The sequence below is a fragment of the Martes martes genome (genome assembly GCF_963455335.1).
Source record: "Martes martes genome assembly, chromosome: 7".
NCBI lineage: Eukaryota > Metazoa > Chordata > Mammalia > Carnivora > Mustelidae > Martes > Martes martes.
Window position 1 is genome coordinate 79,346,898 of NC_137894.1, and position 23,631 is coordinate 79,370,528.

The window sequence follows — 23,631 nt, forward strand, 5'->3', positions numbered from 1 at the left end:
GTCCCCAAACAAAATCTTGATTCTTCTAGCAAAAAGTAGGGGAAAATGGATGTTAAATAAGTAGCTAACAGTGTCTGCCACAAACTCACAAGGATCTTGTTACTGACTGTTGAATCAAATTACTACAGTTGACCCTTGAACAACACAGGTTTGAACTACAGAAGTCCACTTATAGGTGGGTTTTTAACAGTACAGTATTGTAAATGTATTTTCTCTCCCTTAATGGTTTTTCTTAATCTTTTCTCAAGCTTACTTTTTTGTAAGAATACAGTATATAATACATATAGCGTACAAAATATGTGCTAATTGACTGTTTATGTTACAGTAGGCTTCTGGTCAACAGTAGACTATTAGTAGTAAATTTCTTGGAGAATCAGAAGTTACGTGTGAATTTTTACCTGTGCAGTGCCCCAACCCCCGTGTTGTTCAAGGGTCACCTGTATTTAAATTGTTAATGAAGGTCACATATTTTGTGTCCTGTGTAGCTGGTGATGCCCAGCTTTCTCTTTTATACTGCATAAACCTGACCATGCCATTTTTTAAAGAGGATTTATCAACTCCTTCCACTTTTTGACTATTAGGAATAATGCTATTACAAACATATTTGTACACATTTCTGTGTATATATGTGTTTTTATTTTTCTTGTGTCCATAAACATCTGGGAATAGAATTCCTGGGTCAAATAACTCTATAGTTAACTTTTTTTTTAAGGCAGGAGACAAAATTTTATATAGAATATTACTTTAATTTTGTTTATGTAGCATTTGAAGAATATACACACACACAGATATTTTTATATAAATGCATGTATGTGGTTTACCTTTTGAGGAACTGCTAGCCTGTTTTCCAAAGTGGTTGCATCATTTTATATTCTTTCTAGCAGTATATGAGGGTTCCAGTTTCTCCAGATCCTTGTCAGAACTTTTTATTATCTGACATTTTGATTACAGCCATCCTAAAGTGTTATCTCATTGTGATTTTTTTTTTAAAAGAATTTACTTATTTATTTGTCAGACAGAGATCACAAGTAGGCAGAGAGGCAGGCAGAGAGGGAGGAGGAAGCAGGCTCCCTGCTGAGCAGAGAGCCTGATGCGGCACTCAATCCCAGGACCCTGAGATCATGACCTGAGCCGAAGGCAGAGGCTTAACCCACTGAGCCACCCAGGCGCCCCTCTCATTGTAATTTTAATTTGCATTTTCCTGGTGACTGATGATATTAAGCATCTTTTAATGTGCTTATTGGCCATTTGTCCATCTTTGAAGAAAGGTCTATTCAGATCCCTTGTCCAGTATTTAATTGGGCTGTTCTTTTAATGTTGAGTTGTTAGAGTACTTTCTTATTTTGGATCCTAGACCCTTATCAAGTATATCATTTGGAAATGTTTTCACCTATTCTGTGGGTTGGTATCCTTTGAAACACAAAAATTTTTAATTTTGATTTTAAACTTAGTTTTAAGTTGGTCTTTTCTTTAGTTGCTTATGCTTTTGATGTCATATTTAAGAACCGATGGCCAAATCTGTGTTTTCTTCAAAGATTTTTGTGCTTTTGGCTCTTAAATTTAGATCTTTGATCCATTCTGCGTTAGTTTTTATATACAGTATGAGTGAGGTGTCCAACTTCATTCATTCTTTTGCATGTGGCTATCCAGTTGCCCCAGCATCATTTATTGAAGAGATTGTTCTTTCTCCCATGAATGGTCTTGGCAATTTTATTGAAAATTAACATAAGGGAAACCTGGGTGGCTCAGTCGATTAGGCATCTGCCTTTGGCTCAGGTCCTGATCTCAGGGTCCTAGGATTGAGTCCTGTATTGGGCTTCCCGCTAGGTGGGGAGCCTGCTTCTCCCTCTGCCTCTGCCTGTGGGTCTCACTGCTTGTGCTCTCTCTCTGACAAATAAATCTTAAAAAAGAAGAAAATTAACAGTAGATACATTGGTTTATTTCTGGACTCTGAGTTCTATTCCATTGATCTCTATGTCCTATGCCAATACCACGTTGTCTTTACTACTCTTGTTCTATAGCAAGGCTTGAAATTGGGAAACTGAGTCCTCCAACTTTATACTTCATTTTCCAGATTTTTTTGGCTTTTCTAGGTCCCTTAAACTTTCATACTAATTTTAGGATTAGGTTGTCAATTTCCCTAGGAAGCTACGTGGAGCTTGCATCCGATAGGCATTGCATTAAATCTGTAGATCAATTTGGAGAAGATTGTCATCTTTACAATATTAAATTTTCTGATCCACGAACATGGAATACCATTTCATTTATTTAGATCTTCTTTAATTTCTCTCAGTAATGTTCTGTATTGTGCAAGTAAGTTTTGCACTTCTTTTTTTTTTTTTAAGATTTTATTTATTTATTTGACAGAGAGATCACAGGTAGAGAGGCAGGCAGAGATAGAGGGGGAAGCAGGCTCCCCGCTGAGCAGAGAGCCTGATGCAGGGCTCAATCCCAGGACTCTGAGATCATGACCTGAGCCGAAAGCAGAGGCTCAACCCATTGAGCCACCCAGTCGCCCCCAAGCACTTCTTTTGTTAAATATATTCCCTCATGTTTTTTTATGTTACTGTTAATGGAATTTTTTTCTTAATTCTGTTTTTAGGATTGTTCATTGCAAGTGTATAGATATACAGTTGACTTTTATATATTGATCTTATATCCTGCATTTCTGCATCCTTTTGAAATGTCTTCATCATTCTTAGACCACTTCCTTACTTTCAGGCACAATACGATTGTTCAGTCTCATCTCATACTTTATTCTAGCCCAAGATTCAGCCATTTTCTAAGGAGCTCTGGTTGTGTTTTGTAGAGAATGGTATTTAGAAATCAGCAACTGGGAATAAGGCATAGTTATTGCTACTAAGGTGTTAGAGTTCTTAGGACATCACAATGGACAGAACTAGGAAGTATATGTATGTATATATATGAATACTTTTATATCTACATTTGACTCTAAAAATCTTCCTTATCTCTCTAGATAAAAAGACAGGTAATATCCAAAACTATTTCATTTCAGAAATACAGGATTCATCCTAGTTTTTCTTTTTCCCTTTACAAATCTAGAACTCTTTTTTCTGACCGTGAGAAACATGACTCCCAATATCTTCAGCATACTTACTTATTTCCTCATTGCTCTTAATTCTCAATCCTTCATCCTTTAATCAACCCCGCAACCTTTTTTAAACTGCTGCCCTGCTCAGGAGCCTTCCTCACACACGCTCCAAACCTTTAGATCTTCACACTTAAACATCTCTGATATCAGATGCATCTTAAAATTGATGGTGTGGGGGTGCCTGGGTGGCTCAGCGGGTTAAAGCCTCTGCCTTTGGCTCAGGTCATGATCTCAGTGTCCTGGGGTCAAGCCCCGCATGGGGCTCTCTGCTCAGCAGGGAGCCTGCTTCCCTCCCCTCTCTGTCTGCCTGCCTCTCTGCCTACTTTTTTTTTTTTTAATTAAATTTTTATTTATTTTCAGCGTAACAGTATTCATTGTTTTTTCACCACACCCAGTGCTCTGTGCAATCTGTGCCCTCCCCAATACCCACCACCTGGTTCCCCCACCCTCCCACCCCCCGCCCCTTCAAAGCCCTCAGGTTGTTTTTCAGAGTCCATAGTCTCTCATGGTTCACCTCCCCTTCCAATTTCCCTCAACTCCCTTCTCCTCTCCATCCACCCTTGTCCTCTATATTATTTGTTATGCTCCACAAATAAGTGAAACCATATGATACTTGACTCTCTCTGCCTACTTTTGATCTCTCTCTCTGTCAAATAAATAAATAAAATCTTTTAAAAAAATTGATGGTGTGTTACAGAATTTTATTGGCAGAATTAATTCTTTCTTGGTGTTACATAATGATGCCTCTTGCAACCGACAGTATCTTAGGTTTGAGGAAATACAGGCATACGTTGTTTTAGTGTGCTTCACAGAAAATGCACTTTTTAGAAATTGAGGGTTTGTGGCAACCCTGCATCAAGCAAGTCTTACCAGTGCCATTTTTCCAACAGCATTTGCTCACTTCATGTTTCTGTGTCATATTTTAGTAATTATCACACTATTTCAAACGTTTTCATTATTATTATATTTGTTATGGTGATCTGTGATCACTAATAACTTGCTGAAGGCTTGGATGATGGTTAGCATTTTTTAGCAATAGGGTATTTTTTATGTAAGGTATATACTCTTTTTTTAGACATAATGCTGTTGCAGACTTAAGAGACTACAGTATAGTGTGAACATAATTTTCGTAAGCACTGGGAAACCAAAAATTTATTTTGACTTGCTCTATTACAATGTTTGCTTTATTGTGGTTTGAAACTGAACCTGCAGTATATACAAGGTGTTTCTGTATGGTTATTTAGATACCTATTTGCCTAGACTTTGAAAACATCAGTAAATTTGATTTAAGAATTGGCATAACTTTAAATTATACTACTTTTGGATGATTGAGAAGTAATACTTCTGGAATTGGTCATTGGAATTATGTCTGAGCAGCAAAGGAAATAGGTTGTATTATTACATGACCAGAGCAGTAGAAGACAGTATCTGCAAAATATAATAAGCGTTTTATATGAGAGCCATTTCTGGATAATTTCTGGATATTTTTAATAAAAATGCAGATATACTATTTCAAGCAGTTTTATGTGACATTATAATTAAAATAGAATTTTATTGGTAATATTATATCATAACTTTACTAATATATAGGTCCTTTATATCTGGCAAACAAATAACCACTAACTTCTTCATGACTTTATTCTTTTGGGATTCTTGTTCTTGTCATTTATATAATCCATCTTTTAAATATGTGTATTATCCTCCAGAATCTTGCTCTTATAGTTATCTAAAAGATTCTTATTTGTGGTCATCCTTTATACTTGCTCATAAAAATGAAGTATTCGTTGTATTTCTAGGATCTGCGAAATCAACTCTATGAATCATATTATTTAAATTTTATTTCTGCTATTTCAAGAAGTAAACTGGAAGATATTGCGAATGCAGCATTGGCTGCCAGTGCAGTAACACAAGTAGCCAAGGTAAGAGATTTTGGTTGGCCGATGACGTTTTGTTATTGTAAAATTTAGTATATTCTGAAACTTGTTAATTGACGTAGGTGCCTAATTTGTAGAGGACCAGATCAACCTAACAAATATTTAGGCTCATTACTTTAAGAAAGAGTTCTGATAATGCAAATTATCTACAGTTTGAACTAGGGAAAATAAACCAAACTAAAGGTACCTATTACCCAATGAATTTGAAAGATAAAAATAAAATGCTGAAATCTGTCTTTGTTTCAGGCTAGGATTTGTAAGCTTTTTAGTTTAACTTAGAAATAGTTTGACAGGGGCTCCTGGGTGGCTCAGATGGTTAAGCATCTGCCTTCAGCTCTGGTCATGATCCCAAAGTCGAATCAAGCCCCATGTTGGGCTCCCTGCTCAGTGGGGAGCCTGCTTCTCCCTCTTCCTTTGTTGCTCCCCCTGCTTGTGCTCTCTTGCTCTGTCAAATAAATAAAATCTTTTGAAAAAAGCAAAAATAGTTTGACAATCGTGTTGTTATAAATTATACTAAAAATATGTTGACATTATTTTATTTATAATCACTATTGTCACAATTCTAACTTCAGATCTACTTAGGAGAGAGGATCCAAAGAAGTTATATCGCATAGTGTAAGAAAAGAAGGAACTTAGGATGGACCATCCATTCTATATCTTGGTTACTTTTTAGATAGGTTCAGCTTAGTTATAAATAAATCTGTAAATTTATTCTTAGTTATAGCCCTACTGTGCCCTGTGCTTCTTGAATTTGAACAACACTTGAAATTCTAAGGAATGATAGAGGGCAAATAAAAGACTAAACAACTATGTATTTACTTCCCATTTTTCCCCACTGATTAGGTTTAGATAGTCTACTACTACTTCAGATTAGTTTTTGAGGCCTATGTCTTAAATGTTCTTTTCAAAGTTTATCATTAACTTTACATAAAATAGTAGGAATAGTTCTGTTTGTTTAATTAAATTTAATGTATCTCAAAAAGAGTTTTCTTAATTTTCCCCCTGATTTGCACTTCTAAAGAACTAGTATAACTTCTTTCCCACTTATAAGTGTTCATGGTGGAAAAATAGTTATGACTTTCTTAGGAAAATGTGATTAAAATGAATAAAATTGTGATTTTTTTCTTCAAAACTGATATAAATTCGCATCCCTACCACAGTCTTTAAACAAATTTTTATATCTTCTTAAAATTTGTTTTCTGAAAATATTACTCCCCTCCTTGATAATTTTTTGTTAAAGTCTTGTTTATATTCCTTTTTGATATTAACTCCTTATTCTTACCCAGGGAGGCTGTCTGCTACATAGTATCATTTTCAGTTATTGAATATAATCATAATTTTAAATGTGCTTTCAGTATTGTAAAATTGGGGCATCAGGCTGGCTCAGTAGGTAGAGCGTGTGACTCTTGAACTCAGGGTCATAAGTTCAAGCCCTACATTGGGCATGGAGTCTGCTCAAAAAAATATATTGTAAAACTGATTTATAAACCTTTTTCTTTTGTTTCTAGGTTTTTGATCAGTATCTCAATTTTATTACTTTGGAAGATGATATGTTTGTATTATGTAATCAAAATAAGGAGCTTGTTTCGTATCGTGGTATGTAAAAACAGGAATATTATAATTCATTGTTAACAAAATGAGTTGTACTGTAAACAAAAATAGCATATTTGGTACAATCAAAAGCCAGCTTTGTTTATAGCCGTAGAACTCTAAAAGATATTTTAAAGCACACAAAGAAAACACAGAATTCAGACTGAATTCTGTCACTTAGAAGCAACATGTAATAAAGTTGTTTTGTAAGTTCAGTGAAGTACCAATGCTCTGACCTTTTAGGTACCACATAGCAGCTTGCCTGAATGGTTTAGTCATGGCAAATAAGACAGTATTTTAGTAGTAGGATTCAATGAATCTTCTAGTACTTTGACTCTTGGACAAGACCAACTTACTCTACTTCTCTGTGCCTTAGTTTCCTCATCTGTAAACTGGGGATAGTAATACTATGTACCTCACAGCGTTTTTGTGGAAATTAAATGAATTAGTTGTATAAAATGCCTGGAAAAGTTTCTAGTACAGCAGGTGTCAACAGCTATTATAGCACTATTATGGAATGAAGCATGGGTGTTTTCTCAAGTACAGATTTTTAGACTCCCTTGATTCTTATACCCTGTTCGTGCACTAGTGGATTAAATACTGGCATTTGATCAAATGCTATCTAACTACCTCTGGAATTTGTATTCAGTATTTTGGTAAACTGACCATTCCTGGATATTGATTAAAACTAATACACACACATGCGTACACACACATAACACCCAAACCCCATTTTATTATCTATGTTGCTTTTTATTTTTTCAGAACACTTTTTGTCCCTTTATCTTTTTAAGTGTACAATACAGTATTGTTGACTCTAGATACAGTGTTGTATAGCAGATCTCCAAAAGTTACTCATCTTGCTTAACTGAACTGTTATGACCACTAATTATGTCAGATATTTTAGAGAAAAACACAAACTGTGGTAGATATAATTAGCCAGTTCATTCAAATAATCATTAATTTGCTATTGAAGGGTTGAGATGTTTGGGGCTGACTAGAATTTTATTGGTTCCTGAGTGGAGAGTGTGGCCCCGGAAAGGGGCATTTGAAAATGTGTCAGGATGTTTTTGATTGTTATATTAAGTTTGGCTGCTGCTAGCATTCAGTGAGCAGGGACTAGGGATGCCAGATGTTCTGAAGTGTGTAAACATGCTCATAACAGAAAATTGTTCTGCCCACAATGCCAGTGGTATCCTGTTATAAAATACTGGACCAGATGTTAAGCTCCCTGAGAAGGGAACATCAGTTTTTTGTTTTCTTGAGCTCTGTAGTGTGCTGTGTTTTAGAAATTAAACAACATCCCTAAAGGGTGTGAGCATTTGCTGAATTGCCTGTGTCAGAGAGTTTTGACAGTAGTTGTTCTTTACAGAAGTCTATTTACAGTTAATTGAGTTTTAATTAACTAGCTACTTAAGTATTTTAAGTTACGTGTTTAAAGCCTAGTTTTCCTGAAGCCTTTAAGTGAATCTTTTAAATTGTTATTTATAAATTGTTACTTATAATATGTTCGTATAAAAACAAAGCACCTTGTGCTCAATTCAGCAGCATGTAGACTCAAATTAGAACCATACTGATATTAGCATGGCTGCAGTGCAAGGATTACATGCAAATTCATGAGGTATCCATAAAAACAACAACTGTAACAACAGCAAAAACACAACGAAGCACCTTAGCTTTTTCTTTGATTAATTCAGATCGAACAGATTAGATTCTAAACAGCCCCAATTAACAAGCTTAGTCAGCAAACTTGGTTCGCTGAATTCCCTTAGTTTAAATTGCATCTGTAAGTTTAGCATTTTCATTTTTAAGTACTTTAAATATGAAGCCAGGCAAATTTATTAATCTAATAAGCAAAATCTGCCCAAATATTCAGGTAACTTTTAAGAATAATTAAATTTATAGCGAGTCTAAATTCATTAAACCTTCAGGTACTTATAAATATAATTTTCTTATACCTCGCAACTTAAAGACTCACAAGTCTGAAATTATTAAATTTAAAGTATAAGTTAATTTATTAATTTTAAAGTATAATTATATGGTTAATTACCCAGATTCTCAGTAGTATATTTATAATAATAACAGATTGTTCTCTATGCACTTTACAGTGTAAGTTCATTTACTCTTCAGAGTAACTTTGTGAAGTAGGTGGTATTATTACTTATATTTTCCAGATGAAGTAACTGAGGCACAGATATTGAGTAACTTGATATGGAAATGGCAGAAGCAGATTACTGAACCAAGTCACTCACTCCAGAGTTAGTGCTCTTAACCATTACATAATTATATGCCAGATCCTCTCAAACGTCTCAGGTGCTTCAGCTGATAAACAGATTGGTCCAAACATAATGTGTTACTATCTTGGGTTTTATTTATTTCCCCTACTTTTCATGCATTGGAGATTTATTTATCCTTTTAAAGGAAGCAGATTTTGTTTTCTTAAAGTCAGGGTACTATCTCAGACAAACCAAGTTGTTAATATAAGGGAGTTGAGGTTATTGATGGACAAAGAATTGAGTCAATTCTTATTTAGAGGTGTGAGACCAGGGTGTAGAACCTAAGGGCTGGAGGCTTCCATTTGGATTTTACCTACACCATTGATTGATGGAATGAGCTGAGTATTTCCCTGGGTTGGTGTTCCTTGAATTTACATAATTAACATTGTGTCTTTTGGCCGTTTCTGTCTTCTGATTTGAATCTGCCACACCAAGTAGCAGTATATTTCCTCATCCAGATTCTATATTGCCTGGTTGAATTCTTTATTAAGTCCTCTGGATGGTTCATACTTTCTTTAAATACTTTGATATATACAGTTGGATTCTGCTTTCCTCTCATGATAATCACAAGTTGTATTGAATTTTATATTTGTTTTCACATTCAGGGTGTTGGGAAATTTAAAATATTATATAAATAATATTTTAGTCTGGCCAGTCTTTTAACAACCATTTATTGGACATCTACTTGTCAGATACTAGGCCTAGGTATTGTGAGAGATGGGAGGAGGAGTAAGGCAAGGTCTTTGTCAAGTATAGTCTTCAGGGCAATTTTTTTTCCCCTAAGTGTAGCCCTAAGAATCACCTGAGGTGCCTGCCAAAATTGCAGATTTCATAGAATTATCCAGAATTATGTATTGAATTGAATCCCTGGGGAAAACAGTTAAGACTCTTGAATATTTAATAGCTTCCAGAGAGACTTTCATATTTCTAGAGTGTTTCGTATAGCCTCTTAAGTTTAGAAACCATTTTAGTACAGTGTAATACATCAGAAAAGAAGTTCCTATAACTTACTATAATACAAAAAAAAAAATGATATGGGACACTGGTCTTGTGATCATTGATTTACATTGTCCTTTTTGGCAGTAGTTGGGTAATAAGTTCAGTAGTTTCTTGAGGCTATCTAATGTTTGTGAATAAAATTATGGAATAGGATATTTATTTTTTTATTTGCTCTGTCAAAAATTTTATATATATTTTGTGGTAGATTTTTTTCTTAGTACTAGTCTGATGTTGATACTACTCACTGCTATTGATACTGAAATGCTGTGGGTTTTTTTAAGGTAGTATAATTTTTAATGGATACTTGTTCACTTTAAAGTGTAACACATGAAAAATTTTACTTGTATGAGTATTACAAATACTATCAAGGCATAGGAGTTTGGTAACCTTTTCCTCTTTATGTTATTTTAGCTATTAATAGGCCAGATATCACAGACACAGAGATGGAAACTGTTATGGACACTATTGTTGACAGTCTCTTCTGCTTTTTTGTTACATTGGGTAAGTTCAAAATATTTAATATTCCATTAGGAAAGTTTCAAATACACTTTTAAGTATAGAGATAAATGTGATTATTAAGGCACACTCCCAAGGTTCCAGAAAACACTAAATTTACGTATACTGTTAATCCACTATACTCAGAATTTTAAACATTTCCTTTGGTACATCTAAATTTACTTATAGCTACTTTGTGTTCAGTATCTAATGTGTGATTTTATGCTTTACTATTACTAATGGATCTGTTTAGAAACCTTCTAACTGCAATTTTAATTCTGCAGACACTGAAAACCCTAGTTGAAATGACACTTAAACTAAATTATTGAAGTTTCTCTTCATTTCACAAATGAGAAAATTGAAGAAAAGAGAGACACCATGAATAGTTTAGGATATAAACAGAGGTTTGAGGAGAATTTACATGTAAGCTTTGGGGCTCCCTCCTTTCAGGGATTTTTCTCCTTTAATTTCCAGCCCTCAACATCAGTCTTTGATTCCTCAGCTCCTTATGTCTTCTGTTTCTGTTTTCTGCTTGAGCTCTTTCTCCTCTGTGCCTTGCAAGCTGAAAAGTACCCTCAGGAGAAAAGCTGGTTACAAATGTATCTCCTTTTTCAAATATATCTCTTCCTTCAAAGTTTCTCTCTCTCTCTCTCTCTCTCTCTCTCTCTCTCACACACACACACACACACCCCCACCCGTACTTCCTGCGTGCTTTTGAGTACCTTAAAATGAGGTTGTTGTTGTTGCTTTAAACAGAGCACATTGATATACAACTTTTAGTCTTTTAAGTAACCTACCTATTTTGCCATCCTACACACACTCCAGAATTTCACTGAATGCTAGGTTTTTTGTGGACATAAGCTTATTTTTCCATGATGATACATTTTTCAGGGTAAAGGCAGATTGAAAAAGAGAAGCATAAAAGACCACTGAAGTGTTAGAGCAACCTTTATTATGTAAAGTATCAGAAAGTGATTTTTTTTCAGAAGAGAAATTGAAACTACTGCCAATCTGACGTAGAAGGATGTCAACAAAAAATGAAGTGGAAAAAGGCAAATTTAAGAATAGTATGTATAATTGTATAATAACATATTTTTCTTTTTTGTAGTCTTCTTTAATGCATTTATTAAGACTACATATAAAAAATAATCTGAAACCATCCATATCTAATTCTTAATGGAGATTATTTTAGGTGCTAGAATCAAAGGGTTAACTTTATACATTTCTAATATTTGAATCTTATATGACAAGCATGTATAACTTGGAAGAAAACTTTTTTTATAAAATTTGCTAATATTCTACAATTTTACTTTTCTAGTTGAACATGCTTTGTATAGAATCTAGAATGCAACAGTTTTAGCATATAAATATTACAATGTTCTCAGTTTGTTTTCTGAGGTTTTCAGTGCAGTTGGGTTTTTTCCTATCGTTTTAGGATATCAGCCTTTGATAAAACTTGGAGTAATAAAGAAAGAGAAATTAAGAGGTCTAATGAGCTGATTCAATAATGAACTGAGGCCACGTTTTAGGAGCTTTTCACATTGAAAGAATATGGTTTTTTATCTTTTAAATTGATTTTTTTTAAAAGACTATAATCCTTCATTGTTAATTTGTTAAATCATGAATAATAATACCAAACTGCTAAATTAACTTATCTCTTTTCATTCTTTTTGATTAAGTCAAATTAAAGTGATTCCTGTGAGCAAACTCTTTGAAACTGCCTGTAGGGAGTCAAATCCTAATTTAGTTTTAATTCATTGAAAAAAATCTGGTCACACTGATAAGCCAATACCATACAGAAATGGCCTTTTTTTTTTTTTTTACTCCCTTATATTTTCTTTTTGAATGAAAGTGTCCATTTCTGAAATCTTGCTTTTACTCTTGAGATGATAAATCCTCATGTTTCTAGCCTGAAATTTTATACTTCTCTTGTATTTTTGATGGTTTGGTATTTTATTTAAGTATCCATTTTAATTATTAACAGCTGAAATCATTGCTAACATCTGTTGTTAAAATAGGTGCTGTTCCTATAATCAGATGTTCAAGAGGAACAGCAGCAGAAATGGTAGCAGTGGTGAGTTCATACAGATATCCATTGATGACAAATAATATTCTATCAGTTGTTTTCAATAAGTACCTCAAGTGTTTTTGTTAATACTAAGTATATGAAAAAAAATATTAAGTATGTGATTGCTATGGGTTATATATTAACTACTAAAGCAAATATTGGTATTTTATAACATTGGGTTTCCACCAAAAATAAAAAAATAGTCATTGTATACTGTTGGAGAAAAATGATGGAGAAAATGATTTACTCTGACATGTTATTCCAGCTCTGTTTCTTTTTCACTAAAATGTATATTTGTCTTTCTGCCTCGTTTCTCCAAGTAGCTTTTACACTTATTTGATCCCCCAGATCATTTTACATTTAACTTCTCTTAAGAAATGTTTATTGGCAATCATAACCATTTTTAAAATGCATGCATTTGCTATCCCACTATATTGGAGTAAAATATACAGTATAAACTGGACATTCAAAAATTTGCTTTAAAGATTAAAAAACAAGTAAGGGATTAGAGACATTATGGAATTACTGAAAGGAAACGTTAAGTGATATGGAAAGATGAAAGATACACTGACGTTTTTGAGTTTTATTAGCCACAATGAATCATTGACTGATGGAGGGCTGCTTTCTTTCATATTTTCCATTTCTATTCTGGAGCCTCTTGCAGCCATCACTATATAGAGACATTCCTTGTGAAACAGAATTATGATTGGGTAAGAGGGTGGCTCATTACTGCAAATCAGTTCTGTACCTAAAGTAAAAATAGTCCGTGAAAAGTGATTGTTAGTGAAATCAGGCCTGAGTCACAATAGAAAAGGCATTGGTCTTTTCAAGTCCAAGTTAAGATGTTATTGAACAGTAAAGAAACTAAAATATTTAGATTTTGGAATTAGTATTTTGTAAAGAAGTTCCAAGTTTCTTGGTTATGAAACTAAGAACACATTATGTTCTTAGTGTTCATAATAACACATTTTATTATCCTATATAAAATTCTGTGAAATTTTTCTTTAAGAGTTATTATCAAATTTGATTTTTCAGAAACTAGATAAGAAACTTCGAGAAAATCTAAGAGATGCAAGAAACAGTCTTTTTACAGGTGACACACTTGGAGCTGGCCAATTCAGGTATTATGTTTTATCAGGGTTTTGACTAAATTTGTTCTTGAAATACAAATGGAATATTTTATTTAATGTACCTTCTGTTAGAAATTTCTGTTCTGGGGGCATCTGCATAGTTCAGTCAGTTAGATATCCAACTCTTGATCTCAGCTCAAGTCTCTACCTCAGGGTTGTGAATTCAAGCTCCATGAAAATTGCTCTGCATTTTTCTCATCTTTAGGAGAGATTTTCCTGTTTATATGGCTTTGAAGGTCAGAAGCTATTTAATTTCAGTTATCATTGGGTCTCTTGGTAATGACAAAAGTAAGTGAAAAACTTGTGATGCTTATGTCTATTTCTACCTATCAACTAGTTTCCATTTTTACATTGAAATACTTGTTTATTAAAAATAATAGATGATATTGGGATGAAGAACTAAAGAAACACACAAAAATGGCTGAGAATTATTTCAAGGGGAACAGACAGTATTTGGGAAAATTAATCCCTACCCCCAATTTTAAGTGAATTAATAAAGCCTGTAAAAATAAATTGATACTCAGTATAACTGCCCTCCAGAGATAATAATTCTATGGTAACTTTTCCATAGACTTCATTTCAAGTCAATTTAGATGGCTCCTACTGTCTTTCATACTATTGAGTTAACACTAACATTATGTTTCAGTTGTTTGTTCCAACTGTCTCGGCCCCCACATTATTTTAAACTCTTCTGTGATTTCATTGCTGGTCTTAAATACTCTTCAGAATGCTTCCCATTAAGGAGAGCAGAAACATCAAATTCTCACCTGATTTTTTTTTCCCCACAGAACCACCCACTATAGCATCTCTTACTTAATAGTTACCTTTCTACAGTGTTCTTATAAAAGCCTTAGAAACTAACATAAAGATGCTGTTTTATTTGGATAATTCCTAAAAACTTATTAATGTTATAATATAGTTGTCTTATTTTTAATATGTTGGATGCATTTCTAAATAAATTATAGGGGTCCGTAACTTTGTTGGACTGTTGTTTTGGACATTTGAATCCAGTTGTAAGTTAATGATCCTCAATAAGAATTTGGTAATGCCTAGAGACATGTTTGGTTGTCACAGCTGGGTAGATGCTACTGGAATTTAGTGGGCTGCATTATAGGATGCTGCTAAACATCCTACAATGCACAGGACAAGCCCCCATAATGAGAAATTATCCAACCCCCAAATCTCAGTAGTGCTGAGCCAAGAAACTTCACCATAGGCAATCTTTCCTTGCCTTTCACCTAGCTCTGGAGTAATAAATGAGGTAGCTGGTAAAGGTGCCACTCCTATTTATTGCAGAGTTTTATAATCAGTGCAGTGTATGTTTATAGTCATTGCAGTGTAATGAGTTACTAAAATGGTCAGAGTTCTCTTGCAGGACAAAATATGAATATTTAATATAATTAGATAACAATATCTTTTGAAAATTGATGTATACCCTTGATACAATATTGCCAAAGCAGACCTTTACAGCTTTTGGAGATGCATGGCAACCAGACGACTTTGTGCCTCACTTTACTTTAAGTATAGTCTGTTTCACATCTAAGTTGTAATAATGCAGTAAACAATATATGAAGTGTTTGGTAAGTGAGTAATTATATAGATAGGTACCATTGTGACTTAATGTTTTTAGTTTTTTGTATTATAATGGGATGCTTTGCGAGGGTCTTCTCTAGGGTCTGCTTTTTGAATTTGTGTTTACAGAAAAAAGTTGTAATTTATGAAACTGTCAAACATTTCTGTAAATTTATAAGATTCTGCTCTAACAGTTTCCCCTGGAACTGATAATAGCTATTCCTTTTTTCCCCAGAAAATGTGAAATAAAAATCTAAGGAGAAGCAACTTATTCTTACATTGATAACTATAAAAATTATTCTATAGAAGTACTTGCATAGATTTTTTTTCTTTTAGACAGTTCCTCAAGACTTATAATCTAGCACTATACACAGACTCTGAGTAGTCCAAACTATTACTTTACTTGACTAACTATACTTAAAAAAAATTTTTTTAAAGCAGACTGTTATGGCATGTCAATATTAGCATACTTCCTATTCATGTCAAAATGATAAAACCAGAAAGCATTAGAAAAATTGAGATGTAGAAACTGTTATCAAGAGTTATATAATTTTTTTTAATATATTTACAGCTTCCAAAGACCTTTATTAGTCCTTGTTGACAGAAACATAGATTTGGCAACTCCTTTACACCATACTTGGACATATCAAGCCTTGGTGCATGATGTACTGGTAAGAGGCTAAATATATCACATTTTACTAAAATGTAGTTATATTCAATGGTCCTTTTAACTTAAAAATAATGTCATGGCTACAGAAACACAGATGAGAAGGATGGAGCTGAGAAATATGAACAAAAAAATGATGGAATTTGGTATCACTGAGTCTGGATACTGGAGAATAGTGAAGCATTGAAGTGTAAAGTTCTAAACTTACGATCTTTAAAGTGTTAAATTATTTGTACTGTTGGCAATGATGAGTAGAAAAGGAAGAAAGCAAAATGAGTGAGTGATTTTTTTTTTTTTTTTTTAAAGAGAGCAGGAGTTGGGGGTGGTGGGTGGGGCAGAGGAAAGCGAGAGAGAGACTCTTGAGCAGGCTCCATGCCCCGTGTGGAGCCTGATGGGAGTGGAGCTCAGTCTTATGACCTTAAGAGCATGACCTGAGCCCAAACCAAGAGTCAGACACTTAACCAACCAAGACATCACCCTCAGTGAGTGATTTTTGAGGAAGTAAATAAGTATGTTTCTCCCTGGGGAGGAAAGCTATAATTCCCATTTTTCCTGGGAATCAGTTAAGCTTCATTTTATGGTAAACGTAAATAGTATTTTTTTATATTACACCATATGTTTTTTGAGGTAGTTCAACATTTCTAAAATCATGCTTAAAACAAAAATCTGTATTTATATTCATGCATATATTCATCTGCTAAATATTGTGTATAGCTTGTGATACACACAGATAAAATAGGTGCAATCATTAAAGTCAATGGGAAGAAAATATGTACACAAATAAATTCTGTACAAGGCACTATGTAATAAAGCCAGAATAGTCCCCGTTTGATAGAAAAATTTAGACACAGAAGTTAAATGATTTGAACCCAAATCATTGGCTTTGCCAAGACTAGCACTCTGTAATTTACTACCTTCTTGCCCGGGCCTCTAGGGAGTATAATATATAATGATATCATTATTGCCAGGAGTGCTTGAAATATCATATGGAAATGAAAAACATATAATAGGTGGTTTTTTGTTTGTTTTATTTCTTTAAAGCTCAGATTCTAGCTTTAAGGTATTTGTTTAAATAAATCAGATTTCAGGATTAGTGATGAAAATTGGCAGTTCTGTACCATTCTGTATCCTAGAGTCCTGTGTCATTTTAGACTGTAGGATGAGTGTCAGTGAAATAGTAGGCAACTCTGATTCAGTTGAGAGGGCAAGAAAAATCAGAAGGACTACTGAATTAAACCCTGAGTAATGGAACAGGGAAGCTAGTTCTAGGAGGTTAGGTATCAGGCTGAAGAAGAATTCAGCCACTACTGGTGGGTGTGCTGTCTGACAAAACATTTTAGATCCTAGTTTTAGCAATAAAGAAAGCAAATGAAAATACTCTTTTCTTCCTAAAGTTTACATTATGATAGGACAGGCAGTAACTAAAATAAATAATAATAAATTAAATAAATAAAATAAAACATGACATTTTAGAAGATGGAAAATACTCTGGAGGAAAATAAAGCAGGTGATGGTGAACAGGATTGTAATTTTAAAATGGGAAAGATCTCCCTGAAAAAGAGGCATTTAAGGGAAGATCTAAAGAAGGTAAGGTAGTAAAATTACATAGCTATGTGGAAGAGAACAGCTTTCTAGGCAGAAAGATGCCTAATATGTTCAAGGATAGCAAGGCAGCCAAGACGGCCAGAGCAAAGTAAGGCAGGTGGAAACTAGCAGGAGGAAAAGTTAAGTAGGATATGGAAAGCAGTATAGCATAGGACATTATAGGCCATTATAAGGATATTGACTTTCAGTTTGAGGGAAATGGGGAGCCAGTGCAGTTTTGAGTAAAGGAGTGGCATCTGATACACATTTTAAGAGTATCACTCTACCTGCAGTGTTGAAAACGGACTCGTGAGGGGCATAGGAAGAGTCAAGAGACCAATAGGAGGCTGTTGCAGTTATCTTAGCAAGAAATGATGTTGGGTTACAACAGGATGGAAATGGTGAGGGTTGTGATAATCTATGGAGTGGGGAGAATAGGATTTGCTGATGAATTAGATGTGGATCTAAGAGAAAGAGGAGTCAGAGATGAGTCCAGAATTTTGGCCTTTGCAAGTGGACAAATGTCTTTATTGAGATAGAGACATGGAAGGAGAAATTTCAGGGGAAGATCAGATGTTGAGTATGAGACATGTTAATGTGAGATGCCTATTAAGATTTTCAAGTAGATACCAAATAGATGTGAGTCTAGAGTTTGGGGAAAACATCTGGTCTAGAGAAATAATTTAAGAGTAGTCCATTTATAGGTGGTATTTAAAGCCAAGAGATAAAATGAGATCACCAAGGGGATGAACATATATAGAAGAGAGAAGAGGTCCAAGAACACAACTCTGAGGCATTTCAACATTTAGAATTCAGGGTGATGAATAGAAACCAGCAATATAATGTAGAAAGAAGCAACCAGTAGTGAGATAGAAGAACTAAAATCTGTTATTTTGGAAGCCAGTGAATTAACTGTTTTCAGAGAGGAGGCAAGGAGTCAACTTGGACGAATGCTGAGGACTAAGAAGTCACCAATGCATGTGGCAACATCAAGATTATTACTAACTTTGGTAAGAGCAGTTTCACTAAATTGGGTTTAAGAGAGATTGGAAGAAGAGAGAATGAATATACACAAACTGTAGAAGAGTTTTTGCTACATAGGACAGTTGAGAAAAGTGATAATTGCTAGAAGGGAATGTGAGGTCAAAAAAGATCTTTAAATGATAATCATTCTGGCATGTTTATAGGTCAGTGGGAATGATCAAAAGAGAAAAGCTGATGCAGGCAAAGAGAGTGTCCTGTAGAGCTGTAGGAGGCATTAATGATCAGGATCATTACAGACCAGGATTTCTCAACCTTGGCATTGACATTTTGAGCCTGATAATTTTTTTGTTGTGGAGGGCTGTCTTTTGCATTGTGAGATGTTTAGGAGCATCCCTGGCCTCTACCCTCTAGGTGCCAGTAGCACTTTCTCAGTTGTGGTGACCAAAATGTCTTCACACATTGCCAGATAGACCAAGGCTGTGAAGAGGGGCAAAATTGCCTCTGAGTGAGAATTGCTGTTAATAGGCTGATGACAGGAGTTTGAAAGCTGGAGTTGTTTTAGGGAAGAAGACAAGTGAAGAGTCTGGGAGTAGCAAGGAAGGCAGCTATCTCAGTCTTGGGTCCACCCAGTTGGAGTTCAATTAGAGTAAGAAAGTACAGTGGAAGTTTAGAGTAGATGTTCAGAATAGGAGATTTTGCTGTTGACCGAGTATGAGTTCTAGAAGGTAATGACAGAAAGGTTTTAGGAATTGGTTAAGAATGAGAGGTGGAATCTGAAGCTGGTGGTATAGGGAGCCATAGAGAGATTGGCATGATGTAATAGTTTTCATAATCTCAAATTAGATTTGGTTGGTGGGGTCCTGGCTTTAAGGTGGGTGCAAGAGGTGATACAGATCAGGACAGGGCACTGAGACACTTCAGTCTTTTTAATTGCTTTTCTGATGAAAGTATTTGATGCTTTGAGCATAGGAGATAATATGTATATACAACTAATTGCACCATGAAGGAATGTGCTCTTATTCCCCGTTGTTGGAAGAGAAAATTGGGAAACATAACTTAGTACAGAGATTTCCCCGAAGCAGACAAGGCTAATCCTGGTCCTTGAGTTTTTCACTGTTCCAGAGTGAAATGAGAATACCAGGGGCTAAGAAACGAAGTTTTTTTTTTTGATGGACCTTTTTGCTAATTTGTGTGTGCTTAACCTGTTTTATTATCCTTGTATTTTTGTGAGATATATAATTTACTAATTTTTTATTTCCTATTTTTGGAAGTTAAAATAATCTTTTTAGAAAAACAAGGTGGGGGCACCTGGGTGGCTCAGTGGGTTAAGCGTCCAACTCTTGGTTTCAGCTCAGGTCATGATCTCAAAGTCTTGAGATCAAGCCCCGAGTCAAGTTTATGTTCAGCACGGAGTTTGCTGCTCTCCTTCTCCCTCTGCCCCTCTCCTCAGGCTCTCTCTGAAATAAATAAATCAATCTTTTAAATAAATCAAGAAATATATACATACATACATTAAAACAAGATAGTAAAAATAGCCAATTAAAAGTTGTTTCTAGAAATTCAGTTCAACAAGTATTTTTTAAGTGCCTAACTCTGTATCAGACACTGCTAATCACTGGGATACCATGGTGAACCAAGTAGATGTTATCCCTGATGCATGAAGGTTAGACTAGTGGGTTCCTGTGGACATTTTAGTTATTGTTGGGTTTAGTTTTTGTTATATATAATAGACCGATGCACATCTCTAGTCAACTCTCTTAGGTTAGGGTCTCAGATTCCATATTACCGTAGGCACTCTTTTCACAGCATTATTATCAAAACATTTAGGTCTTACAAAAATAGTCGCTTTAAAGAGATTGGTTAAGATTAACTACACAGTTTATATTGACTTATTCCTGTTTATTTATTTAATTTTTCAATTTAAAAAAATTTCTTAAATTTTAAAAAATATTTTAATTCCAGTATGTTAATTAACATACAGTGTTACAGTTTCAGATGTGCAATATAGTAATTCAGCAATTCTGTATATTAGTCTGCTTATCAAGATAAGTATACTTTTAATCCCCTTCACCTATTTAACCCATCCTCCCACCCACCTTGGCTCTGGTGACCATCTCTTTGTTCTCTATAGTTAAGAGTTTCTTTAAAAAAAAAAAAAAAGTTTCTTTTGGTTTATCTCTTTTTTTTTCCTTTGTTCATTTGTTTTGTTTCTTGAATTCCACATATAGATGAAATCATATGGTATTTGTCTTTCTCTGACTTATTTTACTTAGTTCTGTACTCTCTAGATCTACCCATGTTGTTGCAAATGGCAAGATTTCACTCTTTTTTATGCCTAAATAATGTTTCATTATTCAGGCATATATATTCCAATACACACACACACACATACACACACACCCCACATCATTATTCATTGGATACATCACATCATTGGATACATTCATCTTTTTTTTAAAGATTTTATTTATTTGACGGAGAGAGAGAGAGATCACAAGTAGGCAGAGCAGCAGGCAGAGAGAGGGGGAAGCAGGCTCCCTGCTGAGCAGAGAGCCCGATGCAGGGCACAATCCCAGGACCCTGAGATCATGACCTGAGCTGGAGGTAGCGGCTTAACCCCCTGAGCCATCCAGGCGCCCCCCAATCACCTTTTTTTTTTTTTTTAAAAGATATATTTATTTACTTAAGAGAGATAGTGTGTGTATGTATAGGCAGGGGAAGGGGCAAAGGGTGAGAATCTCAAGCAGCCTCCACGTTCAGAGGGGAGCCCACTGTGGGGCTCGATCCCATGACCCTAAGATCACGATCTGAACTGAAATCAAAGAGTCAGATGCTTAACTGACTGAACCAATAAGGTACCCATATCCGTTCCTCTATTGGACAGTTGGGCTGCTTTCATAATTTTTCTACTGTAAATAATGCTGCAGTAATCACAGGGGTGCATATATCCTTTCAAATTAGTGTTTTCATATTCTTTGGGTAAATACCCTGTAGCACAGTTACTGGATCATATGGTAGTTCCTGTTAATTTTAATGCAGTTTCTAGATGTGAAACAACTATAACTGGGATATCATAAATTGTTATCATGTCATTTTTGTTGTTGTTGTTAAAAGTGCTGCTTTTGAAGTTTCTTTGGAGTTTTTAAAACTCTTAATAATTATACCCTTTACCTCCACAAGATGGAGTAAAAGTTCTAGATAGGAACTGTTAACCTGAAATTGGAGCTTGCTTTTTATATTAAATATCTTTACCTGAAAATCTCGAACTGATAGTATTTATATATCAGACTGTGAAAACAACTGAAAATTCATACAACTTGCCTGCATGCCAAAAAGATTCTTGTCATTTAACGTGGGAAATAAACTCTTCTGGTGAAAAACTTCACAGTGCGCCTTTGCTTTTACTGGCATATAAGAAGCAAAAGTAATAATTAGAAAGTCATAACTCCTTCTTATTATATCTTGGTTGTGGGGGGGTAGGTTCGATTGTTCTTCTGCAGTGAGTAGTTACCATTAGGCAAACCCATGGACATTATTTCCTGTTGGTATCTTGTTCTTTACTTGGGCTTTGGTTTTTCATATCTTAGGTAAATTTTTACTTAAATCCAAGTTGTTCATGGGAATTTCCTACTAAAGTTGTGGAGACTCTGTGAAGTCCAAGAAAACACCCTTGATTTCATTCATTTATTAAAAAATAATATTTTTTCAGTGTGTTTCCATATTCATTACTGTATATATTATTTGCTATTTACTGATCTGTTTTAGGTTGATACTATTCTTTCCCTTACATCCCAGTTGCTTAGTACATAAGATTCTGAGACATTTGTCTATGTCTGTGATGGCGCATTATACAGATTTTCTTTTTCAATTAAATATTCTATGTTAAATTTTTCTTTCCTTTTTTTGGGGGAAGGGGTCTTCTGCACATATATTTCTTTTCCTTCTTGTCACCTTCTGACCAAAACTCAGGCTTTCTGAATCAGTGTTGTCTCAGAGAAATAAAATGTGGACTACAGATCTAATTTTGGATTTCTAATGGCCACATTAAAAAGAAAAAGGAACAGATGAAATTTATTTTAATAATATATTTTATATAATCCCAGAAGTCTAAATTACTAGCATTTTAACACATAATCAGTTTAAAACTTTTTTATATTCTCTTATTATATATTAAGTCTTAAGATTTTGGTATATATTTTATACTTATATCTCAGTTCAGGCTAGCCACATTCCAGATTCTCAGTAGCCATGTTGACTGGTATCAACTGTATTGGACAGTATTGGACAGCGTGTTTCTAAATCACTAAATCACTAGCTCAAGTTCTTTACTAGTTTAGAGACTAAATAAATTACTTGTAAGTTGAGATTATGACATGAACACTGGTAGAAAATAATTGCATACTGTCAGCAATATATCTCTAGAGGCTTCTAGCCCGTGACTCCTGGCGTTACAAGGAATTCTGCCTTAATAGGAATGAACAAGCTTATCAAAGTTCCTGACCTTGCTCATTCTATATAGAATACCTTGGCATCTGAATTAGGATAAATTAGGTAGTGCTGTTCAATATAAAAGAACCCTCGAACCTCAGTGGATTAAAATAGCAAATACTTATTTTTGTTGACAGTATTTCTTGTTTCTTGTCCAATGTGGGTGAGCAAAGAGGACCTCTAACATATTATAATCACTCCCAAATTAAGGTTAATGAGGCCCATCTCAGCACATACTTTCACAATCACTATGGCAAGGGGCAAACAATTGTGGGTTCTATATAAGTCCTGATTCATAGTTATAAATAAAATTTTAGACTTTTAGGGAATATTTCATACAGAAACACAAAGTTGCAAAATACTGTAATGAACCCCCCATATGCATCATTTAGTTTCCCAGACAATATGCATCTTATCCTGGGCATTATATGATCTGTGCATAAATATTCCAGTGTTTATCTAAAAAAAAAAAGTACCATAATTTTATTATCATACCTAACAAAATTAACAATTATTTGTTGGTAATATCTGCTACTATCTCTGTATTCAGCATTTTCTAATTGTTTCAAAGACACATCTTTATAGTTGGTTTGTTCAAATAGGGATCCAAACAGTATCCTTATGTTGCATTGGTTGGTACATATTTAAGTTTCTCAGTTTACAACAATTCCTCTCTTTCCACTCCTTTTTTATTGCCATTTTTTGGTTGAAGGAATTGGGTTGGTTTTCTAA

The 23,631-nt window shown here is 34.5% G+C and overlaps 1 protein-coding gene across 3 annotated transcripts in view; it reads left to right on the top strand.

Annotated features, from left to right (window-relative positions):
* SCFD1 (sec1 family domain containing 1) overlaps nt 1–23,631 on the top strand; it is a 108,410-nt gene that overhangs the window by 12,758 nt on the left and 72,021 nt on the right. For all 3 annotated transcript variants that reach the window (XM_080809044.1, XM_080809045.1, XM_080809046.1), the window contains 6 exons: nt 4,909–5,031; nt 6,555–6,642; nt 10,323–10,412; nt 12,425–12,480; nt 13,510–13,595; nt 15,748–15,847. In XM_080809044.1, coding sequence (XP_080665170.1) covers nt 4,909–5,031; nt 6,555–6,642; nt 10,323–10,412; nt 12,425–12,480; nt 13,510–13,595; nt 15,748–15,847 — 543 coding nt within the window. The remainder of the gene's footprint in view (nt 1–4,908; nt 5,032–6,554; nt 6,643–10,322; nt 10,413–12,424; nt 12,481–13,509; nt 13,596–15,747; nt 15,848–23,631) is intronic.